The sequence below is a fragment of the Caretta caretta genome, chromosome 4 (genome assembly GCF_965140235.1).
Source record: "Caretta caretta isolate rCarCar2 chromosome 4, rCarCar1.hap1, whole genome shotgun sequence".
In the NCBI taxonomy this organism is placed as follows: Eukaryota; Metazoa; Chordata; order Testudines; family Cheloniidae; genus Caretta; species Caretta caretta.
In genome coordinates this window covers 139,568,907-139,589,599 of record NC_134209.1, presented here as the reverse complement: position 1 = coordinate 139,589,599, position 20,693 = coordinate 139,568,907, and the positions used below count along the sequence as shown (strand labels likewise).

At 44.6% G+C, this 20,693-nt stretch overlaps 2 protein-coding genes across 6 annotated transcripts in view; one reads left to right on the top strand and one right to left on the bottom strand.

Moving 5' to 3' along the window:
• Positions 1 to 6,168, top strand: part of REEP1 (receptor accessory protein 1) — a 102,186-nt gene extending 96,018 nt beyond the window's left edge. For all 3 annotated transcript variants that reach the window (XM_048849191.2, XM_048849190.2, XM_048849189.2), the window contains one exon: positions 2,316 to 6,168. In XM_048849191.2, coding sequence (XP_048705148.1) covers positions 2,316 to 2,387 — 72 coding nt within the window. In that variant the 3' untranslated portion in view covers positions 2,388 to 6,168. The remainder of the gene's footprint in view (positions 1 to 2,315) is intronic.
• Positions 6,169 to 7,046: 878 nt separating this feature from the next.
• MRPL35 (mitochondrial ribosomal protein L35) lies at positions 7,047 to 15,205 on the bottom strand. 3 transcript variants are annotated; one of them, XM_048849192.2, is made up of 4 exons: positions 15,051 to 15,205; positions 8,854 to 9,040; positions 7,691 to 7,835; positions 7,047 to 7,450 (listed from the first exon to the last, which is right to left on the bottom strand). In XM_048849192.2, exons 1-4 carry the CDS (start codon positions 15,082 to 15,084, stop codon positions 7,262 to 7,264), a joined length of 555 nt encoding a protein of 184 aa, XP_048705149.2. In that variant the 5' UTR covers positions 15,085 to 15,205; the 3' UTR covers positions 7,047 to 7,261. The 3 variants fall into 3 exon arrangements, with proteins under 3 accessions (XP_048705149.2, XP_048705151.2, XP_048705150.2); XM_048849194.2 differs by having other exon boundaries at positions 14,992 to 15,094; XM_048849193.2 differs by having other exon boundaries at positions 14,983 to 15,060.
• Between the last annotated feature and the right edge of the window lie 5,488 nt (positions 15,206 to 20,693).

The following is a 20,693-nucleotide window of genomic DNA, read 5'->3' as shown; positions in this document are numbered from 1 at the left end:
GGAAAAACTTCCTAACTGTCAGAGTAGTTAAGCACTGGAATAAATTGACTAGGGAGATTGTGGAATCTCTGTCTCTGGAGATTTTTAAGGGCAGGTTAGACAATCACCTGTCAGGGATGATCTAGATAATACTTAGTCCTGCCCTGAGTGCAGGGGAGTGGACTAGAAGACCTCTCGAGGGCCCTTCCAGTCCTACAATTCTTTGATTCTATAATTCTGTGCAGAGACCTTTAAATGCCAGCCATGAGTTAACCCATGAGTCTCTGGTTGTAAAGACTGAAACAGGTAAGATAGCAGAAATGGAGTTGTCTCTGCTGTGCTCTGGAAATACATACTTGTCCTAGATCAGTTGTGGGTAACTGCAAACTAATGGAAAGACAAGAGGACTTGAATCTCCTGACTATTCCTGAAGTAAAAACGAAGGGTGGGCCCCAGTGGTTGGGGGCTTGCTGGAGACCTGGGTTCAGTTCAAATCTGCTCTTCCACAATTATCTCTATGACTTTAGGCAAGTCATATAGGCCCAGATCCCCAAAGATTTCAAATGGAAATTAGTGGAAGTTAGCTGCCTAAGTATCTTTGGGGATCTGGGCCTTAGTCTTTCTGTGCCTCAGTTCCCCATCTGTAAAATGGGGATAATAGCACTGCCCTAGCTGTCGGGTGTTGTGAGGAGCAATGCATTAAAGCTTGTGAGGTGCTCAGATACCATGATGATGGAGGCCATGTAAATACCACAGATAGCTAGATCTGCCAGCCATGCAGCAAACCGCCAGAGGCTCAAGCCTGCAGACCATACTCAGGCCCAATTTCTGTTAATTTCATTGAGAGTTTTTCTGGTGTAAGGATTTCAGGATTGGGGCCCAAGGCAGTTTTGGGGTACTATCTGGTAGAGAATGGGAGTGGGTGGTAGATGCCAGGTTAAGCTGCGTGATGATAACCCACACTACTCAGGCCTGGTGTAAGTGTGCACAATTTACAGTGAAGCCAATGATATCTGTTCCCCCTGAAACCAGGGCAGATTTTGGCCCTATGTGTCGAGCAAATCTAAGTACTTGACAGAATATTGAAAAGTGATTTGTATGTTATATCACTTCATAGTCATTCAGCTACCATGCACTCATTATGAATACTACCATATTATGGGGAATCATAATATGCTGGCCTGCTACTGCATAGGCAGTTTGCTACACAATGTACGTAAATGCATTTTTAAACTGAGCAACACTTTCTACTGCTTTAAGATTCATCTAACTAGTTTCCTGTGTGATTCTCACAACCCATAACTGGGCCATGCTGTAGCTCTGTTGGGTGAACTATGCACCAGTGGTTACCACCACCACATAGTGGTCTGTTTGCTGCTCAGGGTGCTTTCTCTCGCTCAGACTGTTTACCCACCTGGGGAATGGGGCTACCCAGGATTTGAGACTAAAGCGGAGTTAATCTGGCACCTGCCACTTAGGCAGCCATGATAGACCTCCTGACAGATTGCCTGTGAGTCGTACAGTGAACCGTCCGCTTGTAGCTCACTTATGATGTCTGAAGGGGTCTATTTTTAATAACTCCACATCAGTAATGTAACTGTAAGGCAGAATTTCAATGATTCTGTTTTGAAATAATTTCAAACAGTGTCCAGGCTTTGTCCGGACAAGGAATCTGGGTTGGCAGCTTGGCCGGAGTTCACAGGCTTCATCCAGTTAGCATAAAATGGAGAAGATTGCAGATGTCCTTGTCTTTTTTTATGAAGAGGCTGCCTGTGAAGGCTACAAGTCACAGCATGCATTGTTCCCTTTTGAGTGGGCCTTAGGTTTTGTGGGGCCCAGACGACTGATTTCTCAGGTGCCCTGGAGCAGCATTTGGGGTGGGGAGTGCCAAAATTGGCGTTCTGGTACTTTTTTGCTCTCCTGATCATAGGGGCATAACTTAGAGCAGTCTCGAGGCTTCTGTAAATTGCAATAGCTTATACCTTCCTAGGGGCTATTACTCCGGTAGGGTTTATTGAAGCACAGTGTGCTCTAGCCATGCCTCCTAAGTCAGGAGTCCAGAAGGGTGATGGTGTTGAGCTGGCTACAGGGCTTTAAGCCACTCAAGGATTCCCTCATATTGGGGAAATTCCCAGCTGCCTATTTAGGGAATCTTTACATGGGGATTTATTAGGGATCCGGTCTTTGTTTCTTCATCTCTACATGTGGATAATACCTACCTGCCCTCCATGAGGTATCATAAGGATGAGTAAATGAATATCTGTACATCACTTTGAAGATGTAAAACACAATATGTTACTCCTGTTTCAACAAAAACTTCTCTTGATTCCCCACAGGCACCGCCTAGACCTCTTAGACCTCGCTTCAGGAAGAAAAGTACCTCGACCTCTACCACTGAAACCATGTGAGTGCGATGAGCCAATAGCACCAAGATCCACAGAATGTCTCTCTTCTGCCTTAAAGAGCTACTTGCTAATTATGTAGAAAAACAGCAGTGAGATGGATGTGATTTGATGTGCAGCACTGCAGACATGGCCTTTCTCTCTTCCCTTAAGTTACACGTTACTTGCATTTTCCCATAACATGATAACACTCTCACAGGTAGTAACAGTGTCAGAGTCCCCCTGTTTCATTTGCAGAATATACACTCAAGCTAACCCTGTCAGGCTGTACATTTGCAATTATTAGTTGTGTCTGCATAGTTTTAGCTTGTGAATGCTAACAAACAAAAAAATACTCAATAGCTCTCAGTGATACTTTGACTAATGTATCTGTTTATGGCTTTATCCTTAACGAAGTGGACTTGCAGGAGCCATAGATTTTTCTCCCTACCCTTCCTCCATCTTATAACAAGACTGACTGACGTGAGATATTTTGAATTCTTTCGACTGTACAGAATGTCTAAGACTTATTAGCAAAAGTTGAGCTGCAGCTCCATTTCTTTTTCTGCAAGTAAATTATGTGAACTCGTCATTGTGCTGAAAATGTAGAGACAACTTAGAGATGATGAGAAAGAGAGATGTACAAGAGAATGAACTGATTTCACAAAATAAAGTAGGGGAGTCTTAATTTTGATACTCCTGAGCCAGAAGAAGTGATATATTTTGTAAAAATGAATTAATCTTATAACTTTTGATCAACATTTTACTGGCAGTTCTACAATATATGTAAGCCATGTTTGTAATAACTGCTACAATGTTAACCAGAATCACATTAGCCATTGAGTTCATAGGGCAAAATTCACCGTCCTCATCTGCATGTAGAAGCTCACTTCAGGTGTTTTGCTTTTCTGGTGCAGATGTGGGAATTACACTCCCGCAGCCAGAGAAGGGCATTGGAATTGAGCTCTTCCATGTGGCTTGGAGAGAATTTTGCTAGTATGTGGATTCTGGTTTAAACCATGAGACTCTGTAGTTTGGCTGGTGCATTGGTATCCATATATAAATGCTAAATACAAAAGAAGAGGAAGAAGTTGTAGGATATGTGTATTTGTGCTTAAAGTTGGTGTCTCCTGTAAATGTAAAAGCATGTGAAATTCATAAATGAGTTAATTATGTGGCCCTTTGTGTTTGCTCTTGGCACTATCCCATAGACTAGAAAAACTTTTAGAATGTGACGTATGATTGCCATTGATAACTGATCAATAAACAGACTTGATTATGAATAATATTGTTAACCTAGTTCAGGTACAGAAGTGGCCCAGCATGCCAATAACTGGTTAGAGTGCACCAGACTCAGAAATAAGCATATCCAATGTGGCCTTTGTTAAATATTATCTGACGGATAGGCTTCTACATCTCAGCCTTCTTACTAACTCATCTTGAGGTAATTCTGAAGCTTCCTTAAATGGTTTGGAAAGTAAAAATTACTGCTGTCCCCTCCCCACAAACATTTGTAGCAGTTTGGTTAGTAAGAGGAAAGGGCAAACAGACATTTCTTGCGATTGCCACAATACTTGGACCTGTTATTGGAAAATCTGATTTCCCTTATAAGCACTGAGTATATTGTGTTTTGTGAAGACTATATGCTAAAAAAAAAATGCGTTCTAGATCACAGTTGAAAAATATTCCGTCATTAGAACACACTCAGCAAAAGCTTTGAGTAGCCAAGCTTATGTATTTAAGTTAAGCAGCTTTAGAGTCAATTTGATTTTTCAGCAAAAGTTTTTTTAAAAAAATCGCAACGTTGCCTGAAGTGTTCGCTGAAATTTATTTTCAGTGCTACGCAATAGGGTGCCATAAGACAAAACAAAAGCTGACAAGTTTGCACTCAAATTATGCCAAAAATAAAAATATACAGCTGCATAACGTTTGATGAATTCTACTCAGTGTATTAACATTCATCCTCACTAAAGTTATTTAAATGTCTGACCTGCTGTTTTACTGTAAACTTGACTGTTTCAATTTTCTTAAATGCTGAGGTGAAACTGTTGACAAGGGAGTTGCCTTATCTCTCGAAGACATTCACTGTATAACTGAAAAAAAACAAACCCCCCTTTTCATATCGCTGGCAACAATGTGTTATCAACTGAGCTGTGTATTTGTGTATAGACTGACAAGAAATGTGAATGCCTAAACATGTATGCTTAGTGGTATAGTGTTCTGTACACAGGCTAGAACAATCACTTGCTTTGAATTCAGTATATTACAGACACAGGTTGTTTACAAATGCTTCCTCTAAAGGTCTGTCATTTTAACATTCAAATACCTATGTTTATTTGGGATCGACATCAGCTGTATGTTCTTTGGTCCTGACTCTTCTCTCAGGCACTGTCTCCCCTTGGGAATAACTTCAGTTCAACCATTGTTGTTGCTACACATGGGCTGACCCCTAGCAGTAGACAGAGGCAAACCTGGGTTTGCATCAATTGAACTAATCAGAATATCACATGCTAACTGGCCCTTTAAGGGGAATGGGGCTCCAGCCCCTCCTCTGACTAATCAGTTGCCACCCAGCTGAAGCAGTAGGATCAAGGAGCAGGTAGCCTGAAGATAACCTGGTTCTCATCAATAACAAGAGCTCAGGTTGGGGGCAAGGCCCCCTCCAGCATCAGTCCTCAGCTCTGTGGAAAAAACCCAGGGTATACGACTCTCAGGTGGTTGTAAGCCTGAATGGAGTAGTTAGGCCCCTGCAAAAGACCCCAGCTCAAGCAATGATATGTTGAATGTGTTATTTTGAAGAAATAAAACTAAAGCCTTGAAGAGAAGGGGACAGAAATCCTGTGACTGGAGAATGTTCTTTGGTGCCTGGGCCAGTGAATTAGCCTGCATGTTTACACAGGATTTACCTTAATTATGAATGGGGTAAACTTTGAGCAACTCACTGCAAACCCTTATGCCTCCTTGTCTAAATGTAACTATCAGCACCAGTGTAGCTACATCATTGAAGCAGGGCTATTTTCAATTACAGCCAAGGTGCCACTTAGCCTAGTGTCAATTGGGAGTAATTGCCAAGGGAATTATACAAGTGTAAACCTGGTATAAGGAAGAGGAGAACCAGGCCTTCTGTTTCTAACAACAAGGGGAGAAATTACCTCGTGATTAAAAAATGAGGAAAGGCTTACTAGAGCGATGTGATGCTCCCTGGCATCATGTAAACAGCCTGCTGCCTTTGACTGTGCTCTGTGAAATATCCATGTTCTCATGTAGTAATATCTATATATTTGTGACAGAATGCTTATTAATCAGTCTTCTTTTGCTGTTTATTTGTTTCGGGTACCTGTTTTGCACCTAGCACGTATTTAAAATTGTAAAGAACACTATGCGTACTCTTGAGATTCACACTTATACAAACATATTTAAGGATCATAACTGTGCACTTAAAAGAGGTTTCTTTCCCATGATCAGTGTAAAAGATCTGTGATAGGACAGTACACTTAATGCCTCATAAGGATGGACATTACAACAGTATTCCAAAGGTTGGCGTTTTGCTGGTTTTGTTATGCTTGATATACATCCTGAATAAAGTCTTAATCTTTTCTTTAAAAGAAAAAAAAACCACAAAGAAGAAAGCATCTTCAGTCTGTTCAATGTATCTGGCAGGCCAGAATACTTGTTACTTTTATTACTGCATTATTTAGTTGTCTTAATTCTTGCGAACTGTATATAGATGTATTCACTAAATGCTGCATGTCCTTCAGAACTCCTTTCTGTATTACCAGTTGGTAAAAAATACAGCTACTAAACCTGTTACCAGTGAATTCATTGGACTACCACAGCTTTATTATAAAGTAAGCCTTGTCTTGTCAAACAAGTGATAATGGAACTGATTGACAGAGGCTACAGTAAAGAGAATGGAACAGTTTGAAGCTACTGTTGTCACATTGTCTACAGGCTACCAAGTTTTAAAGAATGCAAGGGATTGGGCCTTAGTAAAAGCAGAAGCAAACATATCATCCTGACCTAGAGTGTAAAACTAAAATCACATACATTGTTTCATATAAAAGGGCCATGAGTGTACCAAAATGTGTAGTGTAAAGTGGAGCCAGAATTTAAAAGAGAATTAACAAGCAGGCAATTATTCACAATTAATAAGAAAGCAATGAAAATTAGAAACTTTCAGAGTGGTTGTAAGGGAAGTTCTCTAATTTTAGCTAATTTAACATTTGTTTTAATCACTTTAGTTATCCACTGACCAACATTTGGAACACACTAATTTTCAGCGTTTTCCAGTGGAGAAGCTACGTCAGTCCTACTCAGTAGGAAACTGGGCAGTGTTATTAAAATGGTAGCCCCATTCAGTTAATTCAGACACTGAGACAGCAACTGTCTTTTTGTTCTGTTTGTACAGTGCCTCGCCCAATGGAGTCCCGGTCCATGACTGGGGCTCCTAGGTGCTTTGGTAATACCCATTCTATATTATTTGTATTTTTCAAACTGCTTTAAACATTCCCATTCTAATATTAATTCTTAAAATTTAGCTTAGATGTTCAACTACATACCCTATTGCAAGAATCTCACCACGAGAAGTTCAGAATATTTAGCTGAATCAAAATTTCTCAACTTTTCCCCTTGCCCCTCCTCCACTTTAAGTGAAATACAATAACCAAGTATGACTGAATACTCCAGTCACAGTCCAGAATTAGTTTATTTTGGATGTTTGTACCAATAATTCAAATCAGACTGTATATTTGCATGTTACATGTAAATGTGGAAAAATGACAGACTATAGTTATTTGTCTTTGGAAATACATAAAAAGATCCCAGCCTACATACAATGACATGTATTGGGCAGTAAGAGGAAAAATAGAAGCGTGAACTGAGACACAGAAGAGAGAGGTTTTCTATAGTCGAAGGTTTGTGCGATCATGATACTTCTGGAAGGGATCATCAACGTACCAGTTTCTTCTCTTCCAGAAAGAAGTGGTCATTTTATCAAGGAGTTTACTTTGAGTTTTATTGCAAAACACTTGTTCCCTCAAGCGTCTTTTCTGGCGAATAGACTTTTTCCATAATTTTTTCTTGTAACCAGCCTGTCAGAAGACAAAGAATTCTACATCACTTTACCATAGATGGATGTATAGCAACAATAATAACCCATACCTCAACAATCCCCATGCCCTGAGCAAGTCAGCTTTCAACTCTCACCCTGGATTTTCTTTGTTTTTTTTAATCTTCCCTCCCAATCACTACTGATCCCTAGAGGAAGGAAGGCAGCTGGTCACTCTTTTAAGCAAGGGTAGATCTCATATTTAATAAAATGAAAGCCTTACTTTTTTCCTTAACCAAAGGCCGCAGTGCAGTCGGAGAAATCTATAGACCACAGATTTTACAGATTTCCTCTTTCCTTTTCGAAGGCTATAATATGTGAGAGTCCTCACTGGCTGCTGAAGGACATGTGGCAGTAAGGCTGTTACACTGAAATAAAGAACAGAAAAGATGAAGTATGTAATTTAACAAGAACTAAGTGGTCTTTCCCCAGAACGCAGCACCTGACTGACTCCACCTGGAAAACCCAGAGTGACTTTACACCAACTTGCCTCAGAAAATTTAAAAGCAAAATGATCTAACATTTCAGTAGGCCCTTTGGCTGAGTATTGACATATACATATCTATTACATTGCAGTGCAAATGTCTGGCTGAGTGAATTTCAAATATTATTATTTAAATTATCGTAGCACCTAGGACCCTTAGTTATGGACTAGGGCCCCACTGTGCTAGGCAATGTATAGACAGTTTTCTTTGGTTCATAACTTTTAAAAATGGAGTTGAGAACTCAGGGTAGTGTAACACAAGAGCTAGTTCAGGTGAAAAGTTAAAATTACATGTTTTAACATTAGAGATCTGGGGCTTTCATTATTTTAATTAATAAAACAAACACCAGTTTTATAACAAGGTTTCTTATTGTGATGAGCTGAGGTACATGTTTGAGGCACATTCCATCTCGCATCTTCATTAAAAGGGTCTTGACATGATACAGGCGGGAGAAGGAGTTTTAAAAACTGATCCCGCTTGCAAGAGTGAAAAGTAGCAGCAGAACTTCCCATGCCAAATTGGGGAAAGATGCTACTTTTCAAAAGTGTTGATGAGAATATGGAATTTGGATAGAAAACAGGTTTAACCCTAACACTCTCCTTATAAGCTTGTGTACACAGGTATTTTTCTTTGTTTCCCATCATTGCTCTAGCACTGGTTCAGCCTGCTCTGAGCAGAGTTAGGTCGGGGACAAACATACCTGTGGTGGTTGACATTGCATTCCAACCACTGATGCCACTGGTTGAGCTGAACTGTACGCTGGGCTAGTGCAATGGTGGGAAATACGAAAGAAAGTTCGAGTGCTGACTCTAGTGTGTATTACATTCTGCAAATTTTACAGCAGGCTCTTTGTTTTCTAATAGGTTTTATGTAACATTCACCCTTTAAAAACACACCACACCTGTTAAAGATGGAGAGAGGACTCCCACATGACCGATCACTAGCAGACAACAGAGCTTTCGTAGCAGAGGAAGCTAATGGGGCCTGCACCCGGTTGAAACATCGTATGGAGAGTCCAGAAATAAGACGGATGTTGCAGGAGCTGTTGTAGGCCAAAGGGACCAGAAAATTCAGAGGTCTTAAAATCCCTGTGGCGAAAGAATAGATAATACCAGGAAAAGTTAATGAAAAGTGAGCAGTGGGTTGAAACCGCCTGACACCTGAACCCATGTTTTGTGTTGCAGTAAACATTAATACCACTTAATTACAAATCTGCTAGATTCCCTGTTTAGACACTTTGCACACAGCAGACAGTGGGATTGGCAAGGGTAATCATCAAAATCTCTCTGGCTGAAAATGTAGAGCTAGATATTCCTCAGACACTAACATGTAGGTTCAATATCACCAATGACTTTCATTCTAGCACCAAATTCAGAATCTTCAGCTTCTGGGTGTGAAAGTTTTTGAAGATCTGCCACCTAGCGGTCAATGAAAATCAAGGAAAGTTTTATAATGATGGTTGACTGACCAAGACCTTGTTGGAAATATTTTGCTGCTCTCATGTACATTATCTTAAGACAAAAAGAAAAGGAGTACTTGTGGCACCTTAGAGACTAACCAATTTATTTGAGCATGAGCTTTCGTGAGCTACAGCTCACTTCATCAGATGTTTACCGTGGAAACTGCAGCAGACTTTATATACACACAGAGAATATGAAACAATACCTCCTCCCACCCCACTGTCCTGCTGGTAATAGCTTATCTAAAGTCATCAACAGGTGGGCCATTTCCAGCACAAATCCAGGTTTTCTCACCCTCCACCCCCCACACAAATTCACTCTCCTGCTGGTGCTAGCCCATCCAAAGTGACAACTCTTTACATAATCAAGTAGGGCTATTTCCTGCATAGATCAAGGTTTTCTCACATCCCCCCCACCCCCATACACACACAAACTCACTCTCCTGCTGGTAATAGCTCATCTAAACTGACCACTCTCCAAGTTTAAATCCAAGTTAAACCAGAACATCTGGGGGGGGGGGTAGGAAAAAACAAGAAGAAACAGGCTACCTTGCATAATGACTTAGCCACTCCCAGTCTCTATTTAAGCCTAAATTAATAGTATCCAATTTGCAAATGAATTCCAATTCAGCAGTTTCTCGCTGGAGTCTGGATTTGAAGTTTTTTTGTTTTAAGATAGCGACCTTCATGTCTGTGATTGCGTGACCAGAGAGATTGAAGTGTTCTCCGACTGGTTTATGAATGTTATAATTCTTGACATCTGATTTGTGTCCATTTATTCTTTTACGTAGAGACTGTCCAGTTTGACCAATGTACATGGCAGAGGGGCATTGCTGGCACATGATGGCATATATCACATTGGTGGATGTGCAGGTGAACGAGCCTCTGATAGCGTGGCTGATGTTATTAGGCCCTGTGATGGTGTCCCCTGAATAGATATGTGGGCACAATTGGCAACGGGCTTTGTTGCAAGGATAAGTTCCTGGGTTAGTGGTTCTGTTGTGTGGTATGTGGTTGTTGGTGAGTATTTGCTTCAGGTTGCGGGGCTGTCTGTAGGCAAGGACTGGCCTGTCTCCCAAGACTTGTGAGAGTGTTGGGTCATCCTTTAGGATAGGTTGTAGATCCTTAATAATGCGTTGGAGGGGTTTTAGTTGGGGGCTGAAGGTGACCGCTAGTGGCGTTCTGTTATTTTCTTTGTTAGGCCTGTCCTGTAGTAGGTAACTTCTGGGAACTCTTCTGGCTCTATCAATCTGTTTCTTTACTTCTGCAGGTGGGTATTGTAGTTGTAAGAAAGCTTGACAGAGATCTTGTAGGTGTTTGTCTCTGTCTGAGGGGTTGGAGCAAATGCGGTTGTATCGCAGAGCTTGGCTGTAGACGATGGATCGTGTGGTGTGGTCAGGGTGAAAGCTGGAGGCATGCAGGTAGGAATAGCGGTCAGTAGGTTTCCGGTATAGGGTGGTGTTTATGTGGCCATCGTTTATTAGCACTGTAGTGTCCAGGAAGTGGATCTCTTGTGTGGACTGGACCAGGCTGAGGTTGGTGGTGGGATGGAAATTGTTGAAATCGTGGTGGAATTCCTCAAGGGCTTCTTTTCCATGGGTCCAGATGATGAAGATGTCATCAATATAGCGCAAGTAGAGTAGGGGCTTTAGGGGACGAGAGCTGAGGAAGCGTTGTTCTAAATCAGCCATAAAAATGTTGGCATACTGTGGGGCCATGCGGGTACCCATAGCAGTGCCGCTGATCTGAAGGTATACATTGTCCCCAAATGTGAAATAGTTATGGGTAAGGACAAAGTCACAAAGTTCAGCCACCAGGTTAGCCGTGACATTATCGGGGATAGTGTTCTTGACGGCTTGTAGTCCATCTTTGTGTGGAATGTTGGTGTAGAGGGCTTCTACATCCATAGTAGCCAGGATGGTGTTATCAGGAAGATCACCGATGGATTGAAGTTTCCTCAGGAAGTCAGTGGTGTCTCGAAGGTAGCTGGGAGTGCTGGTAGCGTAGGGCCTGAGGAGGGAGTCTACATAGCCAGACAATCCTGCTGTCAGGGTGCCAATGCCTGAGATGATGGGGCGCCCAGGATTTCCAGGTTTATGGATCACATACCACACAACCACATACCACACAACAGAACCACTAACCCAGGAACTTATCCTTGCAACAAAGCCCGTTGCCAATTGTGCCCACATATCTATTCAGGGGACACCATCACAGGGCCTAATAACATCAGCCACGCTATCAGAGGCTCGTTCACCTGCACATCCACCAATGTGATATATGCCATCATGTGCCAGCAATGCCCCTCTGCCATGTACATTGGTCAAACTGGACAGTCTCTACGTAAAAGAATAAATGGACACAAATCAGATGTCAAGAATTATAACATTCATAAACCAGTCGGAGAACACTTCAATCTCTCTGGTCACGCAATCACAGACATGAAGGTCGCTATCTTAAAACAAAAAAACTTCAAATCCAGACTCCAGCGAGAAACTGCTGAATTGGAATTCATTTGCAAATTGGATACTATTAATTTAGGCTTAAATAGAGACTGGGAGTGGCTAAGTCATTATGCAAGGTAGCCTGTTTCTTCTTGTTTTTTCCTACCCCCCCCCCCCAGATGTTCTGGTTTAACTTGGATTTAAACTTGGAGAGTGGTCAGTTTAGATGAGCTATTACCAGCAGGAGAGTGAGTTTGTGTGTGTATGGGGGTGGGGGGGATGTGAGAAAACCTTGATCTATGCAGGAAATAGCCCTACTTGATTATGTAAAGAGTTGTCACTTTGGATGGGCTAGCACCAGCAGGAGAGTGAATTTGTGTGGGGGGTGGAGGGTGAGAAAACCTGGATTTGTGCTGGAAATGGCCCACCTGTTGATGACTTTAGATAAGCTATTACCAGCAGGACAGTGGGGTGGGAGGAGGTATTGTTTCATATTCTCTGTGTGTATATAAAGTCTGCTGCAGTTTCCACGGTAAACATCTGATGAAGTGAGCTGTAGCTCACGAAAGCTCATGCTCAAATAAATTGGTTAGTCTCTAAGGTGCCACAAGTACTCCTTTTCTTTTTGCGAATACAGACTAACACGGCTGTTCCTCTGAAACCTATCTTAAGACAGCCTTTCAATAAGTATTTTCAGACTAATGATATCTAGAAATAAGTCTTCTTTTATAAATTGTAAAAGATTGACATTAATGTTGATGTTTTGCTCATTTATGAGCTGAAACTAAATCTTGCAAAGAGAAAACAAAAAAGTCATTTCCCCATATACAGAGCGCTTCTGACGAACAACTTTAAACATGACACTTTCCTTTCAGTGGTTAGCACACAGATCACCCTGTTTCCCCTTCAATGATTTAGAAATCATTTAGCTAGGCTTCTGGCAAGACAGACCAGCATTTCAGAGCATTGCACACCATTCATGGTTACAGGGAATCACAGCACCAACAAGCTGCAGTTTGTCTAAACCAAGAACGGCCAAAGCGTGGCTAACAGGGAAAACACACTCATGGCCATAGCAACAGTCACTTTCAATATGGAAATGCACTCCGCATAAATGAGATTCTAACATGCAGTTCTCCATCCTGACCCAAGAACTTTCGGGCTGGAGGACTGTGTTATGTACAGCCCTCATATCCAATTTGAAGATGAGGTCACCTACATCATGTTCCATCAGTTGCCTGTGGATGAGTGAACTTTTTAAAAGCTATTTATGAGACTCACTAAACAGGGTGAGGACAAGCCAAAAGGTTGGGCTTGTCACATGCGTGACCCTGGAGTATGGTGCATGGAGACATATCCCAGCATGCAATGCTTCATTTTGATTTAAGGAGGTGCAGCAATAAAAATACCAAATCCCACCATGCACTGCTTCATCTTGCACAGGATGCTCCATCCCAGTTTGAGTGATACAGCTGTAGTGCATGCTGGGATTTGTCATCTCTGCAAACCACACAGGCCCCCATACCAACGAGGGCTGCCGCAATTAGGTTGGATATTAGGAAAAACTTTTTCACTAGGAGGGTGGTGAAACACTGGAATGCGTTACCTAGGGAGGTGGTAGAATCTCCTTCCTTAGAGGTTTTTAAGGTCAGGCTTGACAAAGCCCTGGCTGGGATGATTTAATTGGGAATTGGTCCTGCTTTGAGCAGGGGGTTGGACTAGATGACCTCCTGAAGTCCCTTCCAACCCTGATATTCTATGATTCTATGAATCCGCTTCCAGTTACACCCTTCCATCTCTAATACATGGTCAGTGTGGGTAGGGGTGGCAACTTTCTACTCACACAAACCGAACACCCTTGCCCCGCCCCTTCTCCGAGACCCTGCCCATGCCTTGCCCCTTCTCCGAGGTCACACCCCTACTCACTCCATCTCCCTCCCCCCCCCCCCCATTGCTTGCTCTCCTCCCGCACCCTCACTCATTTTAACTGGGCTGGGGTGTGGGAGGGGGTGAGGGCTTCAGCTGGGGGTGCAGGCTCTAGGGTGGGACCAGAAATGAGCAATTCAGAGTGCAGGAGGGGGCTGAGACAGTGGGTTAGAATGCGAGAAGGGGTGATGGCTCGGGCTGGGGCTCCAATGTGGGGCCGGGGATGACGGATTTGGGGTGCAGAAAGGGGTTCTGAGCCAGGGGGTTTGGAGTGTGGGAGGGGACTCTGGTTGGGGGTGAGGGTACAGGAGGGGGATGAGGGCTCTGGTTGGGGATGTAGGAGGGTGCTCTGGGCTGGGATCGAGAGGTTCAAAGGGCAGGAGGGGGATCTGGGCTTGGGCAGAGGGTTGGGGTGCAGATGGGGGGGGTGAGAGATGGGGGTGCAGGCTCTGGGGTGGGGCTGGGGATGAGTGGTTTGGGGCATAGGAAGGTACTCTGGGTTGGGATCAAAGGGTTCAGAGAGCAGGGGATCAGGGCTGGGACAGAGGTCTGGGAGGAGGTCCGGGGTGCAGGCTCCAGGCAGCACTTACTTCAAGCAGCTCCTGGAAGCAGCGGCATGTCCTCCCTCCAGCTCCTACACAGAGGCCTGGTCAGGCAGCTCTGCGCCGCTCCCTCCACAGGTGTTACCCCTGCAGCTCCCACTGGCTGGGAACCACGGCCAATGGGAGCTGTAGGGGCAGTGCTTGGGGTGGGGACAGCATGCGGAGCCCCCGGGTTGCCCCTACACCTAGCAGCCAGGGGGGAACATGCTGGCTGCTTCCCGGGAGCCTGCCAGCCCCACTGTGCAGCGCCAACAACCAGACAGTCAGCGGCCTGGTCAGCAGTGCTGACGGGAGCTGCCATGGTCCCGTTTTTGACTGGGTGCTCCAGTTGAAAACCAGACACCTGCTCACCCGAAGCGTGCCCTCCCCCGCATCTGGGTGCGGCTGGGGCAGAGCCTCAGCCCGAGGTTCCCAGTCCCAAATCCCATGTCCCCTAGAGGCAGCGAACTGGAGTAGCGGATTGTTAACCAAGGGCAGGAGGGTTCCGGTTGGTGTTGCCCCCGACAGAACCACTGGCCGGGCTGCTGAAAGGGGGCAAGGAATTGATGGCCACCGTGATCCAGGAGCTGCCCCCACGGGCCAGGATCCCCCCCGCTCACCTCCCCTACCCTGCATCCTCGCCACGGGCAAGGAGCCGACCCCCGCCGCTAGAGTCTCTCACACTGACCCGACAGCCTCCGCGTAACGACAGCTGCCGCCATCTTGCCAGCCGCGCGCAGACTGCCTACGGCAGGCAGCGAGGAACATACCGCGCTGGGGGCGGAGGCTAGAACGCGGAGCCCGGGGGGCAGGATACTGCGCGGCGCCGGAATGTGCTGCTGACGGTGGTGTACTGAGCATGCTCAGTTCATCTGCTGAAGCCACTGCCCTTCACTCTGCCCGTATACCCGTAGGATTCTGCTGACTGCGCTTGACAGGGGTTAAAAAGTGGCCAAGGGGCGAATCGGAGGAGGGGGGTGCCCAGGGTCGGCGCAGGGGGCAGAAACTGACTGGTCGGGGGGACAAGCAGCTGGAGGCAGGATTAGGAGAGGGGCTAAAGGGCAACATCAGGGCTGGGGCGGGGGGGAGGAGCAGGAGTTAAGCTCGCGGTGAGGCGCTGGCAGAGGGCAAAACCCAGCAGGGGCACAGGGGGTAACAGTTTCCACAGTATGCATCCGATGAAGTGAGCTGTAGCTCACGAAAGCTCATGCTCAAATAAATTGGTTAGTCTCTAAGGTGCCACAAGTACTCCTTTTCTTTTTGCAAAGACAGACTAACACTACAGGACAGGCCTAACAAAGAAAATAACAGAACGCCACTAGCGGTCACCTTCAGCCCCCAACTAAAACCCCTCCAACGCATTATTAAGGATCTACAACCTATCCTAAAGGATGACCCAACACTCTCACAAGTCTTGGGAGACAGGCCAGTCCTTGCCTACAGACAGCCCCGCAACCTGAAGCAAATACTCACCAACAACCACATACCACACAACAGAACCACTAACCCAGGAACTTATCCTTGCAACAAAGCCCGTTGCCAATTGTGCCCACATATCTATTCAGGGGACACCATCACAGGGCCTAATCACATCAGCCACACTATCAGAGGCTCGTTCACCTGCACATCCACCAATGTGATATATGCCATCATGTGCCAGCAATGCCCCTCTGCCATGTACATTGGTCAAACTGGACAGTCTCTACGTAAAAGAATAAATGGACACAAATCAGATGTCAAGAATTATAACATTCATAAACCAGTCGGAGAACACTTCAATCTCTCTGGTCACGCAATCACAGACATGAAGGTCGCTATCTTAAAACAAAAAAACTTCAAATCCAGACTCCAGCGAGAAACTGCTGAATTGGAATTCATTTGCAAATTGGATACTATTAATTTAGGCTTAAATAGAGACTGGGAGTGGCTAAGTCATTATGCAAGGTAGCCTGTTTCCTCTTGTTTTTTCCTACCCCCCCCCAGATGTTCTGGTTTAACTTGGATTTAAACCTGGAGAGTGGTCAGTTTAGATGAGCTATTACCAGCAGGAGAGTGAGTTTGTGTGTGTATGGGGGTTGGGGGGATGTGAGAAAACCTTGATCTATGCAGGAAATAGCCCGACTTGATTATGTAAAGAGTTGTCACTTTGGATGGGCTAGCACCAGCAGGAGAGTGAATTTGTGTGGGGGGGTGGAGGGTGAGAAAACCTGGATTTGTGCTGGAAATGGCCCACCTGTTGATCACTTTAGATAAGCTGTTACCAGCAGGACAGTGGGGTGGGAGGAGGTATTGTTTCATGATTTCTGTGTGTATATAAAGTCTGCTGCAGTTTCCACGGTAAACATCTGATGAAGTGAGCTGTGGCTCACGAAAGCTCATGCTCAAATAAATTGGTTAGTCTCTACGGTGCCACAAGTACTCCTTTTCTTTTTGCGAATACAGACTAACACGGCTGTTCCTCTGAAAACTAACACGGCTGTTACTCTGAAACAAGTTACCCCAGTGGGACTGAGACATCAGCGTTTGCCAAAATGGTGGGGGGCAAAGGGGGCTTTTTTTATTTCCCCTCTCACAGACAGCAGCTCTCAGCATCGGCTTCCCAGGCCTGGGTTCTTAAAGGCACAGGCATCCCAATGCCTCGTCAACGCATCTCCTCTCTGTCTGATCTAACCCAGTGGGTCTCAAAGCAGTCCCCCGCTTGTGCAGGGAAAGCCCCCGGCGGGCCAGGCCGGTTTGTTTGCCTGCCGCGTCCGCAGCTTGGGCCGATCCCGGCTCCCACATTGACCTGCAAATGACCCTTCAATCCAGGGGTATTGAATGGGTCACACTTTATGTAATTGTCTCAAGGCTGTATAATTTTTTTGAAACAAGCTGAGCGGGTGGTTTCAGCATCCAACAGAACATACCACACATTACAATTAACATTAAATTTATCAGAATAAAGAAAAGAATAATTGAGTGTAACAATTTTTAAAGTTGAAGACCAAGAGGGGGCCCATCCTTCAAGAATATCATACCAATGGTGTGTTATAATTTGTTCTGCTTGTGCAGAGACTATTTATATTTCAGATCCCTGACGTAAAACAGCCAAACTGTGTGTCTGAACCTGGGCCTGTGTGATTTCAGTCAGTTGGATAATTTGGTTATTTTTCTTCATTAGTTTGTACAGACCTGTCCAATTGATCCACAAAGAAAAGTTAAAGTTTATAATTTTGCTGGTATCCAGTGTGTTAGTTCTTTTATCCTCACGAGCTGGGAAGTAATAGGTTAAGGTGGGAGTTTTTAACATAGTTATATTACACATACATTGCTCTACTGGTGGTTTTAGCCACAAAAGCTCCTGTAATTCAATGGCACAGTAGTGAGGTCAAGACTCACCAGCACAGCGCCTCCTGCTGATTGTCTAGGGAATTAGCTCTCCAGTGTACAGAGCGCCTTCTACTGGCCAGTGTCTCGCCTGTCAGTTCCTGGTGCCCTTTACCTTGGGCTACCCCCACAGTAACCCCTTATTCTGGGTTTTCCCTCCCAGGGGAACCCCCAACCCTCTAAACCCACCTTGCCTCAGTGATTACTGCCAGTCATCATCTAGCCACCACTCACTGGGGCAGACTGCAGTCTGTAATGGCCACTCATCATTGGCAAGGGGTTAGGACTTGCTGCCTTTGCCTATCCCCGGGCTGCCCCCTACAGCCCCAGTACCTTTTCAAAGGCCTTCATCAAGGCCTGCAGCCTGGGAGTTTTACAGGCTGGCGCTTCCCAGCTCCCCTTGCCCTTCCCCAGCACTGTTCCACTTCAGGTACCTTACTCCCCTTTCGACTCACTCCAGGGCTAGAGTGAAACTTCTCCAGCTTCTGGCCCACAGCCCTCTCATCAGGGCCAGCTGGGCCCTAATTGAGCTGGCCACAGCTGTGTACCATCCAGAAACATATGTAAGGAAAAGGTTATTTTCATGTTTTGTCAGCAGAGGAGTTAAGACTGTCATATCTTTGGCTCATACCCAATCCATCTCAATTTCTGTTAGCATAATAGCTAATGTTGTTCAGAACACCACAAGGCTAACAGGTACGGCCCTTCGCAGCTATCAGGAACTGCTAATGGTAAGAATTCACTAAAGCCATCTGATGTAGCTGATTCCTACAGATAGCAGTCTCACATACCCAAGGTGTGAGAAAGTGCTGTCTGTAGGAATTAGCTTCATCACTTTGCAGTGTCACAGGTAGCACATCCCTATAGTTTGCAGCAGCGACAGGACCAACTTTGCTAAAAACGGTATTTCAAGCAGTCTCACATGTAAAACCAACCTGATAGCTTTAACAGTGTAAAAAGCCTACAAGCAGTAGATGTGGTATATCTTGCCTTTAGCAAGGCTTTTGGTACTGTCTCCCATGACCATCTCATAAACAAACTATGGAAATAAAACCTAGATGGACATAACGGTAAATAAGATGGGCATAATGAGTGGGGTTCTCTAGGAATCAGTTCTGGTGCATCAGGTAGCAATTTAATACAATAGCAGTTTCTTACAATCAGTACGTATTGATAAGTGCTACCGGTAGCACATTCCTACGCGGAGCAGTATCCTTTACTAAACAGGGCAGTGGCTCAAGGCTCTTCCTTCCTTACCCGCCCCCGGGCTGCCCCCTCCCCACCAAAGTGCACGTGCCCCAGGGGCGGGAGAAGCTGGGCATGCAGCCCCATTCCGCCTTGCGCTGGGCGTTACCAGGTTTACTCGCCCTGGTGCAGCGGGTGCCAACCAGTGCACGTGCTCCCTAGTCCCGTCCCTGCACTGTGGGCAGGGTGGCGGTGCAGCAGCTCCAACTTGGTTACACATTCTGAGTCCTCTCATTGCAATGAGTGTCTTGCTGGCCAGGAAAGCGTTAAATCGCTTCTGGGGGGTTTCAGAGGCGCCCGGTACCTTAGTGCCTGATTAGATGCGTTTGGATGTCTGGGTGGGCTGGTTACATTCAGTAGCATTCTGACAAAAGTGAAAGCGGAATAAATCCTTACTTCCCTCATCCACTGCAACATTAGGCTCCGTACCCAGCCATTTGTAGTAATGCAGCTGTTCTTGCATTAAAAGTGCAGCATCAGGACCCAGGGAAATCTGAAAATGTGAGAAGGGCTGGTAGAAAGTACCCTGCAGAATATCCCACCCTTCCCTCAGTTACATCTTCTCTTCCTGATCATTTAATATTTTTGTCTTTCATGGTCTTCCTAAAAGCCCTGTTCCCTATAGGCAAGATGCATTCCTAGCAGAAAACACCACTAAAGTCCTGGTGGATAAAATAATAGCCGCATGTAATAAAATGTAATATGTAATAGCCACATGTAATAGCCATAGTAATAAAAGCCACATGAGCTGACCTTTGCACCCATATAGTGTGCATTGCCCTACAGTTCTTATCGCAGGATCAAGACCTTCCTATGCAGGCAGCTACAATCTATTCTAGTCGCAATTTCTGAACTGTTCGAAGTATAGCCCTACACAAAACATATTGCTGTACTCTAACCTCCAGGTGACAAAGGAATGGATAACCATACCCCAAACAAAAGGATGCAGCATTCCTGCTAAGTGTAGATGATATGAATTACACCTGGTAACTACTGCTAGCTGGAAATCTGGAGGCAGTTTTCCCAGTCCATTGTGAGTGTTTCAATGAAGTTAAAGGTGTACAGCTATTTTTTCCTCAAATATCTCTATTTATAACTTCCAAAATACTGTCAGATATGACTATACAGTGAAGTTATCAACAGTGTTTTTAAATCTAACAAATGAGTCTGTAATTCTGTAACATAAATGTGATTCTTTCGGTGCAGACTGGGATCCTTTATGTTTGTTCCCTTCAGTTGGGTGATCAGAGCCTCCCACTAATAGGTTCAGGCAGGAAGAGGGCAAATTAATCCTGACATAAATAAAGCAGAACACATGCTAGAAACACTGAGAAGTTCCAGACACACAGTGGATCTGCAAAAAATTACAGTATTTACAAAGAACAGACAGTTTATTGTCCCCAGGTCTGTAATTACTAAAATGCCCCCTCCAGAAATTCTTAACCCAGATTCTACCCCATAGTCAGACACTTTCTCCAGTAAGAATCCTCATTGACCCTCACCCAGAGGTTATGTGGATAAGTGAAAGCTGACTACACTGTGTTTCCCAAATCTGTTCCAAGGAAGCATCTTCCTTAATTCTGACCCAGAATATTAATTAATATTTCGTTCCTAGAGGCTTCAGTGAAGATCAGGACCCCTTAATTATTTTTATTACAGTCACACCTACAGTCTCCAGCTCAATAAATTCCTGCATCAAAAGTTTATAATCTAAATAGGC

Excerpts from the sequence above, each read along its gene's own strand:
- MRPL35 (XM_048849192.2), bottom strand. The coding sequence starts at position 15,084 with ATGGCGGCAGCTGTCGTTACGCGGAGGCTGTCGG. Across the intron at positions 9,041-15,050 it reads CGTTACGCGGAGGCTGTCGG|GGATTTTAAGACCTCTGAAT; the intron begins GTCAGTGTGAGA and ends CTTTCGCCACAG. Across the intron at positions 7,451-7,690 it reads GCCTTTGGTTAAGGAAAAAA|GCTGGTTACAAGAAAAAATT; the intron begins GTAAGGCTTTCA and ends GTCTTCTGACAG.